Consider the following 24,163-nt stretch of genomic DNA (forward strand, 5'->3'; position numbering starts at 1 on the left):
TATAGCTGCTGTTTTTTTCATTTGAGGTTTTCTCTCTAAAAATAAATCCTCTAGGTTAAAAATTGTAATTTTATATTTTACATAATGATTGACGTTTAGCAATTAATAAATACAAGTTATAACGATAACATGATATTTTCCAAACCAGAATGTTACCTGCTGATTAGGAAAACTGAAAGGTATGAGCTCATCTTATTTCAGGGAAAAAAGGTAATTCAGAATTTTTATCCAGTATTATATGACTATATATTTTATCCAGTATATATGACTATATATTTTGATATATACATGATTGTCTTTTAACAGTTAATGCTAAATTTTCTTGGTAGTATGCCATAACTCCTATGAATTTAAAAGGCAATTTTCTTTAAGCTAATGACTGCAAATTATGGGCATCTTGCATCTGATCATTACCCCAGGAATAAGAAAAAAATAATTAAAATGTAAATTGAGAATGAGCTAAGGCACTGGCTGTGTGGATTAATTCTCAGTTCTGAAGGCCAAAAATTAATAGGCACTGAGAAAACCTCCTTTGACATGCACAGCAAATACACTAACCAGTTAACCAGTAGATGGTTTGAAACTTTTACCCAATAGAGACAACAGAGAAGTTGTTTTTTGTTTTTGTTTTTGTTTTACCATGAACTTCTCCAACAGCAACAGGTTATTGGCACAGGAAAATTACTAAAAGATGGTGAGTCATACCCACTCCTTAGAGATATTGTCTTTCATCTTATTTTCATTTCCTTGCCTAAGTTCATCTCCAAAATTTTTTTTTTTTAAATGTAAGTGACCATCACAGTTTCCCTCAGTCACTATACCCAAGATCTATAAACTGTAATTGGGTTTGCTTTGTGATCAGTACAGGGCAGGGCTCCTTTCTCTATTGGTGCCCAGTAGAATGAAGGCAATTCAAAACAGAAAGGTGGCTTTTCTTATCTTGCAGAAGCCACAGAGCTTCCTCTAACAGGTCTCAATGTGAAATTTTCATATGTGAATCTGGGCACACTACCAAAGGTGTTGTAAATTAGTAAGGTCTTATTTATAGAAGTATCCAGGTATTTTTAAGGCTTGGCTTCACAGGCAACTTTCCTGCCATATGCTTGCAGGACAGGTTTATTGGCACAGGTCTGGAGTGCCCAAGAGCAGTTATCCCCATACTTCTTAACCCGTATAAAAGACAATCAGTTATTAGAGATGGTCCCCTAGTACATGGAGTTGAAAAATGTGGCTTTTTCAACACACTTTATTTTATTATTTAAGTATTGAATTTAAAACACTCCCTAGTGTCCCCTTTTTGAAAACTTATAGTAATGATTCAGTGCTATATTTCTCCAAGGTAAATTAAGTGCCCATTCCGGTATGTTGTATTTGAATAACACCTTGTAAACTAAGGAAATGGTTGAACCTTCTGAAAACAGAACTAAGAAAACTAAATAAGCCTTTCCCCTGAGGAATACTAGTATATTAGATACACTATAAAATGTAAATGCTTTTTATTTCCAGTCAGTTGCTAGGATCCAAGAGTGCTTCTGCATTGTCTATCATTTTTAATGTGCAATATACAAAGGGAGTATTCTTTCAAGAGCTCAGAGAAAAGAAAGGTCCTGAGTGGAAGATTGTAACACTCTGAGCAAAGCATCTCAAGTCTTTGCATAAGATCATGCCACCAGCCCAGTGGAGCCTTATTTTTCTTAACTATTTGTGTAGTGATTTGGGAACTTATGGTGTCATTATGGCTCATCCTGGAGCTTAAATTGAGAAATAAAGTAAGCTAGTGATTATGATACAGGACCAGGTATCAAAATCTCAAGAATTCATTGTGACTTTAGGTAGGTTACTTTCTGGTCTGTGTTTTCTGTGTCAATATACCATTCTTGATCCCACAGAACCACTGTAAGATTTAATCAGTGTTTCTTATTGGACTTATTTCCTTAATGAAAGTTGAACTATAACTTCTCCAGACAGTAACTATTTGGGTCTATCTAAGTCAGCAACTCTAGGTAAAAAATACACCCAAGGAAATAAATTATAATTAGAAAGCAAACATTACTCTGACAATATCTGGTTTAATGATTTTTCATTTGATATGTTTTATATATAATCTTTATTTTAAAAATATATGTATTCTTGAGTCTCTCGCTTAAAAATATTTTTATGGTGAAATATCTCATTAAAATCTCTAATCTTAAGTAAATTTAGGTACTAATTGAATTGTAAGGATTTTAGTGGGTTTTTTTTTTTTTGGTATAGCATTCTCAAAACTAAATCTTACTTTCACTTCCTTGTAGTTTATTAGAACACAAAATCTTAGAAATGGAGGGAAAGCACAAGGAAGAGTTGGACACATTAAAGGAAGAGAAAGAGAACCTTCAAGGCTTGGTTATTCGTCAAACATACATAATCCAGGAGCTGGAGAAACAATTAAACAGAGCCACCACCAACAACAGTGTCCTTCAGAAGCAGCAGCTGGAACTGATGGACACAGTCCACAACCTTGTCAACCTTTGCACTAAAGAAGGTGGTAAGAATTTCTTCCTCACTTTGGTGTTGATTTTATTTCAACATATGAAATATTTTATTTCATATGAGAAAGTAGATACTCAATGCAACTTTCTAGATTGCATTGATTGCTGTGTAAAAACAGCAGAAGAACTTCATTCTTAGAAGCATTCATGAAGTTTCATGACAATTGTCTCATGTTTCTAACTTCAGAGAATGTATTCATAGCTTGAATTTATGAATCCACAGTATCTTTTTAAAAGAGCTTTTTAATTTCTTCTTTTAACATTAGATAAAATCCATTATACTATCATGGATAAATATTGGGTATTATGATGTTAGACACTTAACTATATAGGACAGAAATGAGCCAGTATTAAAGATTACTTCAGAGTGTCAGTGAGAATTTCAGGGGGATTCCCATATTAAAACTAATATTTATTATTTCTTTTTGGGGGGTGGGCAAGGGAAGGAAATTATTGCTTGCAGAGAAGAGGACATACTGTTCCCAATAACTACTATGAGTGAGAAAATATCATTGTTACTAAAAATATTTATTAAGATCACTTGTGCTTAGTCCTGTGCAGGGAAGATTTAACAGATATTTCTAGGCACATTTATTCTGGGGTGTCTTTGTGACAGTGGAAATTATAAAATTTTGATGTCACTAAAACGTCTGGAGCCATTTAACCATAGAAAATATCTGCAAGTCTGTATCTCTTTAGAAGACATCCATCTGTCTACCTATCCATCCGCCCAACAATTATCGAATGGGTTCCTCTGTGTGTACCAGTCCACTTCATGTAGAACCCTTCCTGAGTCTCAGTATAGCTTTTCAAAGTTTGTAGCTTGAGGTCATCTTCCATAGTTCTACTCTATAATTGACCTTGCTCTGAGTGAAGACGGAATTGTAAATGGTGGAGAATACCACTTACATCTGAAAGTTATTGTTGTCATTAAACTGTGACTGGTGTGACCATGAAATGTCTTAGTGTGCATATGCAATGTATACATATGGAGGCTCCTTTAATTTAATAGTGGAGTTGAGCTACAAGAAAAATTAGCTCAATTTCATACTTACATGTATAGATATGAATATAGAGGATAACTCCATATTAAGTGATCTTGTTTTAAAGACCTTTCAAATTTCTCTATTACACTCCATTACCTTGAGTTATATCTCCTTTAGATAGTCTAAATGAGCCTTTAATATACTTTGTAAAGCAATATTTTTTAAACAGTGAACTCCCAGAGCTCCATTTGGGTGTGCTCAGTAATGTGATTGGGAAGGAAAAAACCTGCTAATCAGTCAGAGTCTGCCAAAACCTTGAGTTAGAGTCCACTGGAAGGAAAGCATGGTAGGATTTTGCCAGAAAATTTTAATAGAGCTCATGAGTATTTAAAAATTAAGTATTAATATGAGACATATCTATTCTCATATTGCACTGAATCCATTTGGGAAAAGATTGAAAACACATTTTTCTTATCATCATGAGACTTAAAGCACATGGAGTTGAGTAGTGTTTTTTTCATGATTTTAGAGCCGTCAAGCCCTGGTGATTCTCACAGAGCTCATATGTCTGCGTACTTATCATAATTTAACTTCCTTTCTGAGTATTTGTATAATAAATATGTCTTTAAGCTTTTAGAGGAATGGGGGGCTTTAAAATTAAATGTCTTGGCTAGGTTTGGAGTTTGGGTACAATATTAGGCAAGCAAACCATCTGTTAAATTCAAGAAACATTTATTGGAAAATTATGATGGCAAGCATGATTGATACACTTAATATTCACTTAGGAAGTGAGAAAAGTAACTGTGTCTAGTCTATGATGTAACATATTCAAAAAATAGAAATAATAATCATAGAGACTGAATTTGGCTAATACTCCAGGCCTCTAGACACCTATTTTCTCTTGAATGATACAATCCTAAAATAAATCCTGATTTAACTACAGGATTTGTAATCCTAATGTAAGATAATTGCCCAACTTTCCAATAAGTTCTGCACTCTTATAACTATAGATTTCATTTGCTTCTTGTTACTTTTTTTTCCTAAATCTCAGAGTTAAGTATTCTAACTAAATATTTAGTTATTTTAGGACTCAGATAAAAAATGGAAAGTGGCTTTCATAAGGTTTCTATCAAGATTTTAATTCTCTGAGTATTTTTATTTCCACTGGAGCCATAGTAGTCTTCAGTTATTGTAAATTTCAAAATTTAAATGGCTACTAGCATAATACTGGATTAAATATCAATTAATAAAATGAACTTTTATTTTAATTTCAAAACACATAGGTAAAACCTTTCTCTGCTTTATGACCAAGAATGTATTTATCATATGAATTTACTATTTATCAAAGAATTATATATAAATATTTTACTTTTACATTCATTTATATGCAAATATCCCAAAATCTATACACTATAAGAAATGCATCCAATTGTTAGAAATGTATATTTTAAAGGCTCAAATAGATATCATCTGTGAAATCTTCAAAAACATAATGAGTTCTTTCCTAATCCAAAAAGCCAAAAATTTTAGTTAACCCCAAAGGTCTTCTGGCTTCAATCTGACCCAATCATTTGTGGAGAGAGTCTGAATGTAATACTACAAGGCAAGAGAAGAAATTTTTCGTGAGTTTCCCTTGTCATTGGCAACGAATTTAACCTTTATGAACCTGTCTAATCATTTATAAAGTTAGGATAATTGTGTCTACTTTACCATGTTAGGGAATTAATTTAGATGCTCAATATAAAAGCAAAGAGCACAATGCTGAGGACACATTTGACTCATTAAACTTTAGTGCCTTCTTTCCAAACACACATTTATTAAATGCTATCTATAAGCAAAATTCTTTCTCAGAAAATGTCTAAATACAATGCACTAGAATGTTTAACTGTTGACAGTTATCCAAACAGCTTTTTTCCAGCCTCAGTTTTCAAATCCCTAAAATGGGATCATAATAGCACACCATATGTGGTACACCATAAATATATACACCTTGTACTTATCAATTGTTATAGTTCAATGTTGCCAAAAGAGTGGATTTTAAATGTTCTCATCACAAAGAAATGACAAGTATGTCAGGTAATGAATATGTTAACTGGCCTGATTTGATAATTCTGCAATGTATACATGTATTGACATATCACATTTTGCCCCATAAATATATACAATTATTATTTGCCAATAAGAATAAAATTAAAAATAGGACCTGAGGCCGGGCGCGGTGGCTCACGCCTGTAATCCTAGCACTCTGGGAGGCCGAGGCGGGCGGATTGCTCGAGGTCAGGAGTTCAAAACCAGCCTGAGCGAGACCTCGTCTCTACCATAAAAATAGAAAGAAATTAATTGGCCAACTAATGTATATAATATAAAAATCAGCCGGGCATGGTGGCGCATGCCTGTAGTCCCAGCTACTCGGGAGGCTGAGGCAGGAGGATCGCTTGAGCCCAGGAGTTTGAGGTTGCTGTGAGCGAGGCTGACACCACGGCACTCACTCTAGCCTAGGCAAGAAAGCGAGACTCTGTCTCAAAAAAAAAAAAAAATAGGACCTGATACAAATATATATAGTATGTATGCCATATATGACATATACACATGCATGTATGTTATACATAGTAAATTATCAAAAATTGTAGTTTTTATTTTAATGCCTTCTAAGGTGCTTATAATGCATTAAAGTTATATGATTAAGAATTCCTCAGAAGTGTTCACTAGAATTGTATCCTTTCCCCAAGTATTTGTTTGGCCCAAGAACTGTAAATCTATCTTTGCATGTAGGGAGTGTGTTTGTTTAGTTTTACACACTTTTTCTACTAAAACATTTGATGTCATGAGATACATTTAAGCTAAGTACAACTGATAAACACATTTTCTGAAATAATTCACCAAATTTTCCTGTCCTTGTTCCAAATAGATAATAGTGGTGTCTTGGGGGGAAGGGGGGGCATGGGCAATATACATAACCTTAACATTTGTACCCCCATAATATGCTGAAATAAAAAAAACACACAATAGTGGTGTCTTAGGCAAATACTCATTGCAAACTGAATTACATCCCTTTTGTAAGGCTTCTGGGTAACACATTTATTTTTGTCTAACCTTTGTCTGCAAACATTTGGTCACATTTATTCTTAGAAACATTACCCACTAAAGAAATATTGCCCTGAATGTTATCACGGTGCCAAAGCTTAGATGATTGCTTCATGTTTTTGGCAAATCCAAATTGCCAAAATTAAATAGCTACCAGAATTAAATAGTTTGCACTGATAATGGCATAGAAACAAAGTTTAAAATTCTTTGGGGGAGGGTAATCAGGTAGTGAGACTGTCAAACATTCACTAGTCATATGTGTACAGTGGTGGTTAAAATGTCATCACATGTTGAACACACATGTGGAAAACATCATATTATGTGATTGAGAATTTAATTACCAACAAAGCATGCAAAAAAAAAAGAGAGAAAAGAAACATATAGTATTTAGGGCCATCATAAAATTGCACAGGTTAATTGTCTCACTGTCCAAATCAGCGTGGACCATGTATCTGCTGTACTAAGATGTGATTCATAAATTTATCTGTTCATTCAAAATATAGCTTTGTAACAACTGTCCATTTCAGATTCTCTTCTGGGGATAAGGATGTTTATCCACTTTTATTTAACAAAGACTTGAGAAGTTTCTATGATGTGCCAAATGTTGTTCAGACCACTGAGAAGAATAAAAGATATATTTTAGTCTGTGGCTTTAAGGAACCTAGAGTTTGGTAGAAAAAGGAACAGATAAACAATTATTTTCAAGAATTCTTGGCTAGAAGTGAGCCCAGGGTACCTGGGCCACAGCAAAGCACACAGGAGGAATATTAAAATCATGGCAGAGACAGAAGGATGGGGGCAGAATCCAGCATCTGTAAAGTCTTTAGCAGAGGTCCCCAACCTTTTTTGCACCAAGGACCAGTTTCATGGAAGACAATTTTTCTATGTACTGAGGCAGCCGGGAGACGTGGGGGCGGGGATGGTTTGGGGATGATTCAAGTGCGTTACATTTACTGTGCAGTCAAACCTCTCTGCTCATGATAATCTGTACTTGCAGCCGCTCCCCAGCACTAGCATCACCACCTCAGCTCCACCTCAGCTCACCAGGCATTAGATTCTCATAAGGAGTGGACAACCCAGGTAGATCTGTCGCATGCGCAGTTCGCTCCTATGAGAATCTAATGCCATCGCTGATCTGATGGGAAGTGGAGCTCAGGTGATGATGCCAGCGATGGAGACTAGCTGTGAATACAGATGAAGCTTTGCTCACTCACCTGCCGCTTACCTCCCGCTGTGCCGCCCAGGTCCTCACAGGCAGTGGACCGGCTATTGAATGTTTCTTATGGCTCTAGCTTGCTTAAGCTTTATGTGTGCCAACTTAGTCCACACAATAGTATGAGGGAGCTACTATTAATATGTCTAGATTAATTTTATAACCTTTATACAGAAGTTAAGAACTTGCCCAAGGTTACATAGTTGGAAAATACTGATTTCAGAATTAAAACATAGGTTGCCTCTCATGGGGAGGTGAGGGCTAAGGCTTCAAAATGAAGCAAGTGGAGAATGCCCCAGTGAGTGCAAATAACATGTACATTTGCCAGAAGCCGTGGGAGCATGGGAGGAGGGTAGGATGCATTAGATCCATAGCCTAAATCTCACAATCAAGGGCAAGAGAATAGTGAAAGAGGAGGATAGAGTGGTAAACTGAGGGAGTTCAAAGAAGCCCACATCGTTTCCCTTAAAGCAATATATAAGGACAATGGTTATGTTTGCATATAAAAAATGTCCCCAGTGACAATTTAGAAAAAATGTACTAAAAAGTTGACAAGCCTGAAAACAGGGAGACCAGATGGGTGTTTTTGATATTATTATAATATTAGCAAATATTTAGCACAAGCCAGTCTTTTAAGCTCTTTCTGTATATTAACTCACTTAATTCTAGTAACAGCCCTATAATATAGGTGCTGCTATTAACCTTATATTAAAGGTAAAGAAACTAAGACAAAGAGATAAATAATTTTTAAATATCACACTGCTAGCAAGTGAGCAAGCTGAGATTTCAACCCAGAAAGTCTGGTTTTAGAGACTGCATATTACCCACTGTACTCTGTTGAGAGGGGAAGGTAGAATTGATGGTTTCATCAAATTCTCAAAGTGATCTCCTCTGAAAGAAATAATAAAGGTCAAAATTAAACAGAGGCAAATAGAAAGGTAAGTAGAAGAAATTTGTAAAAATAGAAAATTTAGAATCAATAAGAAATTAGTGACATCCTTATAGAATCAAACATAACTTTCACATGTCTGGGTTAAATAAGTGAAGAAGTGTTGATGAAATTCTTTAAAATCAGCACCATAGGAGGAGAATTAGGTTTAAGGGAGAAGGGTAATGAGTTTAGTTTAGACATTTTGACTGAGGTGCCTATGGGAACAGAGTCTGGTAGGCAGAGAAATAGAGAAATCCACGACCACACAGACTGATGTGTCCTCATTGGAGCTAAGTGATAAAATCATTGAAGGTGCATAGAAAGCAATGACTCTTATCTTTTAGGGGTCACAATCTATTAGGAAATCTGATGCAAAGTGTGTTCTCTGTCCTCTCACTCACTCCAGCTCCACAGTGCAAGGACACAGGCACATGTTTGCATATAATTTCAGAGAATTTACATACTAAAGTTATGAGCCCATTCACTGTATGAAGTAATGAGTATAAAATTGAACACAGAAAATCGGGAGTTTTTTAAGGGACAGAGTACAAAAACAGGAGACCAAAAGAAAAGCACAGAATTTGGGGAAAACAGTAGTGAGCAGTGTTATGAAAGGGAAACAAGTCTATTATGAAAGGTGTTCTTTTCAGTGGCAAGTAAGCATAACTGTCAAGTAAAAAGAAGAGTGAAAAGTGAATTTTGGAACTGGGATGTGAGCTTTTGTAGGCAGAGTTTTAGTAAACTACATGGTTTAATTGAACATGTCAAAGACAAAAATGAGTGAGATAAATAAAACACAGAAATCATTATATACCCACACTCAAGAAACTTGACAGATAACCATTTTTAGGTAGAGAGGCACGTAGCATAGAGGAAACTTAAAGAATGAAAAACATGAACACATTTATGTACTTAGTTTTCTGATAAGAAGTACAAATTTCAACTGATAGGAGCTTTTAGGAAGTTCTTTTTCTAAAATTAAATCACATCATTTGAAAAACATAATGATACTGTAAATTTTTAAAGGCTCTATATTATTTGAGCTAAAGTGTCTTTCCCAGAGGCTGATTTCAGTGGTATGGAACATTTGATCATTATTTTGGGGCCCCTGGCCTTCTTAAAAGGGGAAATGAGGCATTTGCTTCCTTCTCAGTGCTGAGGAGTCATTTGGCTCTGTTCTCAGAATAATTCTACCATCTGAAAGGAATTTACCTCCCGTGCAGTGTCTATTGAGTTTGTGAAGTAAATCATTCAGTTAAGGGATGAGATCGTTTGAACTGCAAGTCCCTTGAGTTAAGAATGACTCTAAAAACATCACACGAGATCGGAGGAAATTAAAACTGTTTGAATGTCACTCATATAAACAATGATAAAAATAGAAAATGCCATTTTCATTGACTGGGGGAAATAACTTGGTTTTTCATTGACTACTTGTAATGCACAATTTAACATTAGGTAGAAGGAAAAAGAAAAATACAGGAAGTCATCCACTGAACACTACAGTGAGTACTTATTCCCGTTTAATGAGGGAAATGCTTTATCTTGACAGAAAATTATATGTCAAACATTTACAATTTCCTTAAAATGAACCACACTATCTTGCACTTCCTTTCATAAAACCCAACAGCTTAAGGCAAAAGTGACTGTTTATTTTTGGAAATGGTATATTTCTCCTTTTTGATGGAGCATGTTATCTGCTTTTTGAAAAGTTGTAATTTCTGTTAAAAAAATTGTGTGAATAGTGGACAGCCAAACTAATGATAACAAAATCAAAAATAATACAGTCCTTGACCTCTCCCATGAACTATTTCTAAACCACATCTTTTGGGGGAGATTTGAAATTTTGTGGTTAATTCTCTTTTGGAATTACAGTTTCAACTTCAGAAACAAGATGAACTAGCTGAAAAGGGATATCTCCTGGTTCCAGCTGGGCCTGGAAGTTACCAGGATGAAAGGCCACAAAAAAAAAGTGTTTCCTTGATGTTCCAAAATTACTATGAACAAATTTCATCTCTTCTTCTCTTGTGCTTTCACTGACTGCTTGGCAAAAGCAAAGAAGCACACATAGTTTAAATAGACTTTCAACTAAGTCATTTTCTGTACTCATACACACTCATGTCAAATTCAACAGATATTTTCTAAATCCAGGAACAAAATGGAACAATGGACATTAGTTGTGGTTAAGCTGTGGTACTTTACACTGAACCAAATGACACCTATAATTACTCTGAGAAAAATTAAGAAAAAACATTTTATTAACATCATTCAATAAGTATGCATCACATCAACTACAGAGTGAAAATATTGTGAAATTTCTTATACTATAAGAAGGGAGAAAAAGTAGATAAAAATGCGAGAAATATTGCAACTGTACATTTATCTTTAAGTGCATATAAATGAATATTTATTTTTAGCATAAGATTTTTCTAAAAATCAATTGCAAAGAACCTTTAAAACTAGTGATACAAAACACTTTTAGCTTCCTATGAGAGCTCAAAATTTATTATCAACCAGTGTACCAATATCATAACTAATTTTAAGTACGCTGGAATCTCCTCCTAGTACCTAGTGTTCACATTTTGAGTGGGATTAACTCTGATAAGGAGTCATATTAATAGGCGACCTCCCAAGGATGACTTACCTTTTTAATGGATTTGTGAAATCAAATTATTAAATATAGTATCAATTTAGTAAAACCTCTTTTAATTTGTGTATTTTTTGTGTTTTTACATGTATACATAATTATTTTTAGTTGTGAATATCCTGTCTTCACAACCAGAGTTCTTTTAGAATAGTAAGTTTGAACTTTGGGTTTAATTTTAAGTGGAGATGATTCTACAGGGAAGTTTTTCCAGTTGTTTAGGCCTCATTTACACACAAGCACCCACAAACCTACTCTCAACCATACTTAATCCTCCAACCCATTTTCCTAGAGCTATAATTTAGATTGAGATGTTCTCTGTCCAGTATCTTGGAGTAGCTATGATGTATGCCATCTAGAGAGTGGGGCATGGTGGTTTAGAAGGAACAGGAATTATGTGACATCTGAGTTCTAGTCCCAGCTCTGCTGCAGGATGGTTTAACATAGAAGTACTACACACCTTAAAGAGTTTGCCTGGTATCCTAGACAAACTCATATATTTTATGATTCGTATCAGTCATTCCATATCATCTCTTGATTTTGTATCACTCCTAATGACTGAGAAAGTTAGACCAAGTAACCAGGCTGTGAGTATATTACCTTTTGTTTGAAACTAAATTACTTTGAAAAATTTGGACCATCTTTCATTAAATCTGTTAATTAATGCCATGTATTCTCAGAGGAAAATATTTTACTAAGCAGAATGCAGAAGTCATATTAGGGCAGAAATTTGCAGCTCAAAGGAAGTCTTCAATGAAGCTGATTTGAACTATTTCTATTTGAAGCAAATTGAATACTGTGTTATAAATTAAGAGTGGCTCATTAGTGGAAACTTTCATAGATAAGTTCTTTAAGAGTAATATAATAAATAACTTATTGTCAAACAAATTATTTTGTATTGAAATACAAAAACAAATTAATCGGGGTAAATCCTGAGTCAGTGTCACTTTTAACTTTTAGGCTATGGACATGAAACTCAATGTGGCTGTTCAGGAACTTCTTACTTTCTAATCCTCTGTTAGCTTTTGAAATTGTGGGCTGTCACTGCTTCACATTTCTGTTGTGAGTTCCCATCTCATAGACAATTCTACTGCCGATACCTCTCTTCTGTCCTTGTGACAATGCTTTTACTTCTTTCTTGTCATTTCTACCTCCTGTCACTTTTCCCACACATTCGCTTCCATGAGAAGAGCCTCTACCCAATCAGAATTAAGACTTGTCCTGAATCACTCAGGACCCTGGGTGTGACCTTGTCAGCTGAGATAAGTATTCCTTGGGATTCTGTGACCAATGACTCATCGGAGTTCTATTTGGGTTTGACCTTATAACAGAGACCAATAAGAAGTAGTTAAGATTTTCAATTTTATAGTCAGAGAGTTCTACTTACCAGTTTTGGTGAAGTCAGATAGCATTTCTGATCTTCAACTTCCTCACATAAAATGATATATTAACAAATCTACCTCATAAACATTTATGAGGATTAAATGAAGCATGTAAAACACACTTGGCACACAAAACTCGGAGTTTAGCACATAGTAAGTGTTCAATTAATGTTGGTTGATTTTATCATGACAGCAATTATTATAGTTCCACCAAGAAAATGATAGTTAAGATTTTATAGATTATCTGTAAAATATGTGCATATAAAGAATTTAAATGAGAGTGAAACAGTTCTTTTTCAAAAGTTTGTAATTAAAATAATAATGCAGTAGATAAATGATATTCAAGCATTTATCTATATCAGAGTTGGAGGGAGTTTGGGGAAAATGAATAGTAGCTTTTTAAAAAAGGACACTTTTAGCTATTTAACTAAAGACATTAAAAGTATTTAAGAATAGAAAATATTCGTTTGTTATACTGTGACACATACACATATAAAGCCATATGTGATTGCCATTTTCATAGGTTAAAAATAGTCATGCTGAGCTATTAACCCACAGATATTTAGGTTTGTATGCACATGTTTTATATAAGAAAACATACCAACCTTGAAATTTTCCATTTATAAGCATAAAGCTTATATATATTTATGTAGCTATACATATTTGTATGTATATTTATAGACTCATTGGTAAGTTTCCCTCACCCCTACACCCATCCACGAAATATTAAAACTTGGACTGCCTGGAAATCTTTTAATTTTTACACACCCTTGAAATACAAACTTTTACCTTCTTACACTTCTAAAAGTCTTTTCAAATAAATTAGGATTCTAGAGTTTTCAAAATGGCCTTTCTATGAAATGCCCTCAGAGTTGGCTGAAAAGCACAAAATCTAATCAATTGATGATTTGCTTATTTTCACCTTGTCAGATATGCTGTTTTATTCATCTGTAGGCTCAGTTAACTTCAGTGATCTGTTGTGTTAAAATCACCGATTTAAGGTTAATTCCTAGTGCTATGATTTCCCTAATGATGGTGGTCCAAAGCATCCCACAAAATCCTTGAACAAATAACCTGATCCACATGCATTCTGATGTTTGCTAAATACTGGAAAGATATAAACCATTAGCGACATGTAAGGTTTAAAAAGAATGTTTGAAGAACTGATTTTCTTTATAGCAACTTATTAGGAAATGGATAGGAGCAAGGGTTTTGATTTTTTTCTTTATATTGTCTCTAGTAGCAAGGCTAATTGCCTTTTGTATTCTCTGCTAGGGCTGCTGAGAGTCAGAATTACCAATTCCACATTCCAGGAAGTTTTCTCTTGAAGGTTCATTTGAATTGAAGTGACCCTCTGCTTCAGCTTTCATGGTCCTTCCCTGAAGTCGGTCTGGTGGTGGATATACCATCTGGATTGAAATTTCTTGAGCAAATGAAGGGAAGATCAGGATAAAGTCCACAGCTGGTAGCATCGGAGTGTCAGGTTGCTTGTTGACTGAAGGTTGGCTGGTGAAAGACAGACACACACCTGCTTGTGCCCCCATTCTTTCTCTTTAGATGACGAAGATTTAGTTGTACAGATAAGACTTAAAGAAAAGAATGAATAATGATTCCTTCCCAGGACTTTCTAGATTTATTTGCTGATACTGGTGTGGGTGAAGTCTTTGAACTGACATACCAGGCTGTTAAAATATAGCTCAGATAAGCTTTACTACATGTTTTATTCTTTCAAGTGTTAGCTCTTCTAGGCATCTGTCCCTGAGTCCACCTGGCAGATGGAGGATATTCTCCTTGCATGCTCCCAAAGCACTTGATCCATACCTCTAAGATAACAATTGTCTGCATTCTCTCTATTTGGTGCTGTATTTAAACTGGTTACATTAGAGCCCTACAAGCTGCTGCTAGCCATCTTGTGACCAGGTAGAGAGCCAAGAATAAGTGGATTAAGAGAAAGATAAAGAAACCAATTCCTGGTCACATTGTTTAAAACCTGACCATATCTTACTTAAAAGTTCTACCCAGGATTATTCAGTCACATGATCCAATAAATTATCTCTTTGTTTAAGCCACCTTCAATTGACTTTTCCCTATCATGGAAGATATAAATGATGGAAGATACTAATCATGGTTATAGCTATCATGAACTATCATGGAATTTCTACTGATATAACAGACCTTTCTCCCATCAGGCTGTGATCACATTAAGGGCAAGTTTGGGTTTTCTTATGTCTGTATCTCCATTGCCTAGGAAGCAAATAGCAGATGGTCAGTTAATATTTGTTGAATTAATTAACATAGAATGGAGTGAACTAAGAGAGGACAAACTAAGCAGGGAGAACAATGAAAAAGCCTCAGTCTAACTGTCTTATATTTACACTTTCATTAATTTTTATGTGGTAACAACTAGGGATGGGTAGTAGGACCAGCAAGAGAAAGAGAGAACACAGGATTTAGAAGGAAAGATGATGTAACATTAAACAAATGAAAGTTGGGGTAACAGTAGGGACTGCCCAACAGATAAGTAGAAATATGGACTTGGAGGTCAACAGAAGGAAAAATATACTGTTAAAATGTTTCTATATCTTAGAAATCTGTCAGAAGTTTGAAGGCATGATAGTTTACAAAAAGAACAGATGTATAAGGAATAGAGATCCAAGAATGGGATCTTAGTGAACATCTATATGGTGAGGAGAGAAAGAGAAACCAATAAAAATGAAAGAGAACAGACAATTAGAGAAGTTGAAAAGGGACTAAGTTGAAAGGGAATAACACAGAAGGTGAGAGGAAAGATAGGCAAAGGCAACTTATATGTGTAGAGGGAGGGAGTGGTGGAGACTTACATAAGGTGGCTTTGATCTCCACAGTAAACCCTAAAGCTCATATATAAAGAGTGAGAGAAGATAGGCGTGGGCTTTAGTCTTGCAAAAAGTGGAGGGGCGTGCAATACACTCTGTGGGAAATATGATAGAAAATCTATTAGAAATGACTTAGTATTTGCAGTCTAGAAATGAGCTTGAGAAAGTGAATAAATGCCTATCCAGGGGCTGTGGATGAAAGGACATCGGATGAAGAACACCAAGAATGTCATCCGGACCATTATTAAATGCCTGACTCAGATCAAGGCTAGGAAAGGGTGAATAGGTATGGCAGGGATCTAGACTCTCAGAGGAAAGGTGAACTCATTAGGGATTAAAGAAAAAGAGAAGAAAATATAAGAGTATGTGGTCAAAGAAGGAACTTTCAAAATAAAGATTGACTGAAAGCATGAATTAACGCCTTCATTAAATTATCATTAAATTAAATTATCATTGATTAATTGACTAAATCATCCATTATTACAAAAAATTTAAACCACTTCGAGGGACAGGCAAAGCCCTCTGTCAGATTTCTGGATTGTTTCTTCCAGCTCTGTCCAGCTAATGCCTCTTTTATCCCCTTTCCATCAAGTCTTTTTTATCTGTCTCTTGTCATTTACCACACTTTCCTCTAGATTCTTTCATCTAATTGAATCTCAAAATCTCCTAAATATTTTATCACCAGCGCTGACACTTGCAATATTCAGAAAATTCATTATTGACATTGTCTTTCTATATTTTTAAAATATTTCCTATGTGTCCACTTGTACAATATCTAAGCATGACATTGAACTTCAAAAATCTCCAGTACTTCACAAAGAAAATAGTCATGTAAAAAATTATAAGGTTAAAACCTCTACAACCACCATGTTGGTATATATGTCATATATCATGTCATCTGAAATAATCTTTAAATCTTAATTATTCAGGTAAAGATTATAACATACAGCAAGATTAGATTACATGTTTCTTTTGAACTTAAACAACAATGATGTAACCTGATTTAGTCAATGAATGAAATAAGCCAATTAGCCAACATGGCAAAGAGAGGAAAGATCAATATGACTCTAATATAACCAGTCAACTGTCACTACCCTGGATCCGGTCAGTTACAATGTCTGAATTTTAGGATGAAAAAAACAACATCCATTACTCCATACATAGATTGGCTAGGCTGGCTTTCCACACTCTGCTGTTGTCCCTTCCATAAGAAGAAATAATAATATGATGTTTCCATTAACAATGGTATTATCATTACCACAGCAAAGATAGTAACTCCTACTTCTTGAGTACTTACTATACTTCATTCACTCTGCTTTGTGTTATCTAATTCACACACCCACCTTAGAAATATTTATAACTTATAACTTTATAGATTAAAAAAAAATAAAAATCTTGAAGATCAATCTACCCTTATAGAGAGGATCTTCTTCAAACCACAGTATATAATAAATGTATCCAAGGTAAGCTGTGGATAAAGTTTTTAAATTGATTCAAAATTCTTTTATACTCTAAAATGTGGCCTGAATCAAATTTTTAAGCATGTGTTTACTAATTAATAAGTAATTAATACAAGCACTCCAGTATTTCCAAAAAGAATGACTATTTTTTCCTGGAAAGAATGTATTTCATTTTCAAAAAATACCAAATTAAATTTCAAGAAAATGAAATATATATGTCAGATATGTTACCCTAACAACAAAAAAATCCATAAATAGTATAACCATATTACTAGTTGTGCCTTTTGATGGTAAACTCCTCAAACCATTTTCCCAGGTATATAATCTGTAGACATGATTTGGAAAAGATATTTATGCTGTTAGTTTCCACAAAAATAAGATAATACCCAACTTTTTCCTTTTTTTTTCTGTTACTGAAAATGTGTGAAATAGCTTCCCTTTTCCCACACACAACCCCTTTACCCAAATCTTCCTGGAATGGAAAAGAAAAGGGAAGGGGAGGTGGCAGAGAAGTGAGAAGGGAATGTATTCTCTTTTCATAACTAAAAAGGGAGGGCAGGAAGTGGTGTATACAAGAGAAGAATTTTCTCCTTAGATAAATGACTTTCTTAGTTTCTCACCTAAAAGAGAAAAATGGGTTTACCATTGGGTTCCTGTTGACCACATCTTCCTGTGTTTTTCATCCTCTCAAGGGATCATAAATTTTAGTTGATATTTCTTTACATCCCCCCCTTTTTTTTGGCATTAAATTCTGTTATTTTCTAATTTTCAATAGATGAAAAGTTCCCGTATTTAGAATTTAGGAATCTTGTTTGTTTCATTTTAGAAAAATAGCAGACCATGTCCATAAAGTTAAAAAATGCAAATACCAGTGAGCTGCATTGATGCTTTTGAAAATGATACGTTTATATAGTCTATTGATAAGTCCAGTGTCATTAAACATGGCTTTCTAGTAAGCATTTTTATATGCATTTTAAAATTGCTATTTGCATACATTTTGTATAGTACTTCTTCACTACCATGTGAACATGTAACCCTCTAATTAGTTTATTTATTCTGTGTTGATACAGCAATTGTGATAGTAGTGTTTGGATGTGATTATTAATATAACTAGTTAAAACCATTAGTGCAAACATGAGCTATATAGAAAAACATGATTTATTAAATTCCTTAATACTGTTTTTATTATGGCAACATATCAGAGGTAAATATTTCATTTTCTTGAAATATAGTTTAGTATTTCTTACAGTTTGAAACATTTATATTGAGATAGCAATTCTTTCCACAAAGATTAGACTTCTTACCTATAAGTTAGTAAACATCATGCAACTAAAATTTAAGTTAGGCTAGCATTTTAGATTTTTAGAGCATTTAAAATCAATTTAAAAGCATTGATTTCATTTGATGCATTTTCACTCCAAGTGATTAAAAGCAGATATTTATTAACAGGATGTCTTAAAGGCAAGATTACAAAATATTCTTAATCTTAATGTCTAGAAAAATGTTAAATGAAACCAATTACTAAAATGATATGTAATAGAAAATACTAAATCATAAATATTTCATAAATGTAACACATTTTTAGCTAAGAATGATTAGAGTCATTTTGTATTTTTATTTCATTAATAAGAACTTAATAAGGGATAAGGCTCAGTGAATAAAATAAGGTTCTTCTCAGTAGGAACTACCTCTGAGTAAATTTCCTCTCCACTTGACTTCTAGCTTTTTCTATAACTTGTCCCCCTATATAACTTAAGTCTTATTCATTTGCTTTTTTATTTGTATATCATCTGCCTGATGGTTTAAATTCAGTTAAATTTTCTTTCTGGTAGTTAAATTGGGTCATAAACTCAACTATCCAAATCTAATTATTTTGAGAGTTGCTTTTTGTTTTTATTTTATTTTTTTTTATAAAAATAAAAGCTCTTTAGTCTAAAGCCACAGAAAAACAATGCTACCTACTTTTAGTGTTTTAAACTTCCATATTGCATACATTTGAATTTATTTTCATCTCTTCCTTCTCCACAAAGTGTTTTAGCATTTTTTTAAAACTTTTCTATGAAATGTAGGTAAGAATGTGTTAGAAATTTTGCCAGAAATATTGGTGCAATTGTTAACAGTTGAAGGTATTACATGACCAGGTCATTTGTTCCTTGACTTGATATTTTGAAAAATAAGAATTAAGAAATGATGTAAAATTAAGTATTCAGTTATAAATTGCTCTACAGCCTTTTCCTTCAGTTTTGTAATTTTCTAAGTTACCTCAAAATCTAGTATTGTCTTTATGATTGATTTTTCAGTAAATGCAATATGACATTTGTGTGGAGGAAATGAAGACATGCTTAGCTATGCTTGGGGTCCATTTGGGTACTAATGGTACTGATATTCTTATTCACATATTGCAATCTTTTTTTTTTTTTTGCAGTTTTACTAAAGGGAGGAAAAAGAGAGGAAGAGAAATCATTTAGAGACTGTGCAGATGTATATCAAGCTGGTTTTAATAAAAGTGGAATCTACACTATTTATATTAATAATATGCCAGAACCCAAAAAGGTAAAACCCAGAAGTGTTTGTTTACAAGATGTAAACCAGATCCTAGTTGAATTGCTGGATAATCAGATTGATTTGTGAGCTTGTTAAACCGGAAATATATATATGCCTGAACTCTTTTCTCCCAGAGACACTCTGTTTCCCAGGTCCATAAAGGATGAAAACCCTATTGTACAGACATCCCCCAAGCCCTATAACCTTTTATTTCACACAAATTTTTCTATTTATTCTCTGCTATTCCTGGGATGCCCCATTGCTCGTAAGTGTTTGCCTCGTACAGATGACATGTTGAGGTCACTACATCTACCTTGAGCATATGTGGAAGAGGTAGGAGCCGTCTTCCAAAGTCCCAGGAACCTAGAGGGCATTCACAGTCCAAATATTGTGGGGAGGAAGCAGAGAACATATAGTTATTTGCAGAATCATTGCTCCTGTTAGGATGAGAAAAACATTTCCTATCTTAATTCATGATCTTGAAAGGATTTGCTTTTCATGTTTACATAAAATACATGCTTACATAAAAGAGTAGGTTGTAGGATCAGATCATCAGTGTGTTGAACAAGACCCAAAGTAAACCTTGAAGTAAGCAAACATTATCTTCCTGCTGTCACATGTCTTTTATGTACTTTCTCCCTCCATTTATTCATTAAATCATTCATTCATGCCTTCATTCAAGACAATTAAGTGGATGTCATTCATTTGTCAGTCGCTGACCGGGGACATAAATATGAATGATGAAGACAGGCAATGACACAGATAGTTACAAATTACTGTAGAAGTGTAGCGATAGACTGTTTGAAACAAGGTATATGGGAAACTTTGAGGTTAGACAGCCAAAGAGAGTGGGATGAGAGGCAAGAGCCCTGCTCTTCAATATATACACTCTTAGATGCCTAAGATGCACATACCCTTGAAGAATGGAACAACTTTCCTCCCCTCATTGCCCCACCTAAATTAACTGTCCCATGTCCCCATTTCCTCTGAGTCCTGTGCAAATGCTTCTGGAACGTCTTCTCTGATTCCCTCAAGCAACTGCGTATACCTTCCTCACTACCAGGGCTCTAAAAGGCAGGGACTGCACCTTTTATCTTTGATTTCCTGGGACATAACATAGTTTCTGGCACATAGCAGGTCCTCAATAGATATATGCTGGAATGAATGAATGAATGACCTGCTGATGATAATATCAACACTTCTGTATAGTGTATAATAAGTCTAACTTTCGCTTCCTGATTGTTAGTCTCCCCAATAGGCAAGAGAAGTGGATCTTGGAGACCATTTTGCTAAATGTCTTGTAACTGCAATACAAGGAGTCTAGATTCTTGTCCAGGTCTGATCAGATTCTACTTCCCTTTCTATCACTGTCCTGCCTCTCTCTCTCTCTCTCTCTCTCTCTCCTGATTTCAATAAGGACTATGGTTTAAGTTAGCTCAGTGTTTACTTTTTTCTACTTTCGTGGGACAAAATTTTTTTCTTGAAAAAGGCCATCACTGTTTTCTACAACTGGGGAAAGGGGGGGGGTGGAGTAAGCCCAGGAGGGAGGAGAGGTGGCAGGTACCTATCAGAGAATTTTGGTTTCACCTGTTTTTTATTTTGAGCTTCTGTGCAAGATTTCATTGAATCAAGTGCTCCATGACTTTTACAAAACCACAAAACTGTTAAGATACAATTGGAGTCTGGTAGTGAGGAGAAGAGTTACCCTCTTACTCATTATAAGAAGGAGCCTTTTGAATATCCTAAAATCATACTTAAGCCAAAATTCAATTCACACACATACACACACCATACACATAACACACACATAGCATATAAAGTGTGTGAGAAACAGTACTGTGGGTGGGGGGTGGGGAGGGGATGGAGCTAAAATATACACTCTGTAATTTACAACCATACTGTCCAAGACCTGAAAGACCTCTAAATTACAATCCACTTGTACTACAGCTTGTAACTTGACTATAAACATAAAGTTAACTAAAAACACTAACTCACCTTCCTTTTAGACTCCTAATGATACTATATGATATACATGAACATAAAATAAAATAATTTCCAAATAATTTCTGATTAGGAATATTCACACTTTTAGAATTTTTCTCACTCATCACCAGCACCTATGATCTGGCACTTGTGGAAGGAGCCAGGCAGCAGAAATAAAGTTTTGATCAATCCATGATCTTTTATTCACATATAATCACAACTCCACTGTAATTCAAAACATTTTCACATGTAAATAGTGCACAGGCTATTTGCAGAACCACTGCTCCTGTTAAGTTGGAGAAAAATATCCTATCTCAATTCCTAATGTTGAATACATTTGTTCTTCATGTTTACATAAAACAGAGTATTAGAGGCTCCAAGTCACCAGCTCAGTGGCTGGCTCCTGGGTTGGTTTCATCAGGATGACAAGATGTGAGCTTACACCTCCACAAAATGATGGATTTTGCACATTATGGAGATTTAGGATTGTTCTGGAATAAATTAAACCTAAAATATTAAATTCACAAATGTCAAATATCTGCTAGTTTAAACTTCTGAGATTTGGGTCTAAGAAAAAATAATAGCCTGAGTAGGTTAGCAGTAGTATCAGTATATACCTGTAAGAAGCAAATGTTGTCCCTTTAGAAATGGCCCCATGGCTTTTTAACACATCATCTAGTCAGCACTATCATTAGATTTAGTTTTAATGGAATAGTAGCAGAACGTGGTGAGAAGGGGAGATAACCGAGCGGAAGAGAGACTTTGGCCTTCTTCTGGACTTAGGCATTCATTCTCTTGTTTTAGTCTTTCCTCTGTATAATTATAGATTCTCTCATAAGCAATAATACTGTTCTATAATGGAGACAGACACTTCAGACTAACATACATACACTTGTTTGCAGGCAACAAATTGTTTTAAATCCCTTATTATAATCACATAGTGTGGCATTAATAAGAACGAAATGGCATGGATTTCCTCAAAGTAATTTAGAAGCTGAGTAATACAATAGTTCAAATGTTTGCCAGTTCAAATGTTTCCTCTTATAAGCAGTTTACACACACATATATATATATCTGCTCACTCATTTACTCTTTTCAGCAACCTTATGAGATCTCCCTATGAGTTTTCCCATTACCCTTATTTTAGAAAAATAACTTGTCCAGAACAGAGTATTAGTAAATATTGAACACTGACTTTGAAACAAAGGAATCTGGCTCTAAGACTTAACTCTCTTAACCAGAGGGCTAAGCAGGCTCATTATTTTATTAGTGGTGATTGAAGTAACACCATTTGTAATTTTTTAATGTGAACCTATTACCCCATGTGACATGTGAGTGACACAGGCAAGGATTTATTATTAGAAAATTAGCTGAACTGATTCATCTTCTCATTATAACCCATCTCATTCCCACCATCCTATAATCTCAGTTTCTATTTTGATATGTCATTGGTATTCTCCCAATCCTCTAAAGAGTGTTAAGAAATTCATATATAGGGCTTTCACCTTCCAAGTAGACTGTGCATTATAGATATACAGTTTGGTGCCATCCTTGGATGTGCTTAGCAAAAGCTTTTCTCATTGTAATGCTTCCAGAAGTTCTGGCAAGGGTAAGAAACTCAAGACAACCTATATAATAATAGCACAGAATGGTCAGAAATATATTATATGGACCAGTCAATAAAATAGGGCTATTTAAGACAAGTTTCAAAAACTATTAACAGAAGTTATTCATCCTTTAGTCAGAGAGTTGAAAGTATAACAGAATTGTTATACAGTGATTGTTTTGACTGACATTGTTCTATGCCAAAAAAGAAATGTCTACAAAAGTTATAAACCTGTTATCTTTTCAAATGCAGAAGCCAAAGGTGGTTTTCTAGGACTATTTAATTTTTCAAGCAGAAAGGAAATTAGAATTAGGTCATTTTTATATGTAGTTTTTGCATTTATATTATTAATGGTTTGTGGTTATTTTCCTCTCTGAATTCTCTTCAATGCATAGGAGTAGGAAACAGTATTTTTCCTTTCATGTCATGTTTCCAAAACCAAATGCCCTATATCCAGCTTAGTTTCATCCAAAAGATGAACCGTTAAATCATAACTTTGCTTGTTATAAAATATTCTAAATTTATTTCTGAATTCATAATTCTCCTAATTCTTGGAAAAGAACTATAACAAATGGGTTGAGCCTTTTTCATTTAAGGTTATGGAAAAATAATTAACATCCACAAGTATAATCATTCCAACTTGTATGGCACATAAAAGCATAAAAACTATGTGAATCAAATTTCCCTTTTTTGTTTGGGTTTAAACCTCCGTATTATGTTAAAAGGTGTTTAATGCCTAAAAGCTTTGACCTTGCCTGGGAAAGAAGCCAGTTCAGCCTTTTCTTGGAGAGAGTTAAGCCCAAGTCATATGATCAATAAGTACAACAGGCATAATAAATGTAGCGGGGCCTTGTCCACAGAAAGGACACTGCCAGATGTCACAGACCACACAATATTGGCAAATGAATGTTTTAAGCCTTTCATGTTTCAGATCTTTCTGAAACCTACCA

At 34.5% G+C, this 24,163-nt stretch overlaps 1 protein-coding gene across 2 annotated transcripts in view; it reads left to right on the forward strand.

Annotated features, from left to right (window-relative positions):
• ANGPT1 (angiopoietin 1) overlaps nt 1-24,163 on the forward strand; it is a 233,513-nt gene that overhangs the window by 162,145 nt on the left and 47,205 nt on the right. Inside the window, exons 4-5 of one of the 2 annotated variants that reach the window (XM_012786322.3) lie at nt 2,292-2,524; nt 19,506-19,633. In XM_012786322.3, coding sequence (XP_012641776.1) covers nt 2,292-2,524; nt 19,506-19,633 — 361 coding nt within the window. The remainder of the gene's footprint in view (nt 1-2,291; nt 2,525-19,505; nt 19,634-24,163) is intronic. The other variant, XM_012786323.3, reaches the window with a different exon arrangement.

The sequence above is a fragment of the Microcebus murinus genome, chromosome 7 (assembly GCF_040939455.1).
Source record: "Microcebus murinus isolate Inina chromosome 7, M.murinus_Inina_mat1.0, whole genome shotgun sequence".
Classification (NCBI taxonomy): domain Eukaryota; kingdom Metazoa; phylum Chordata; class Mammalia; order Primates; family Cheirogaleidae; genus Microcebus; species Microcebus murinus.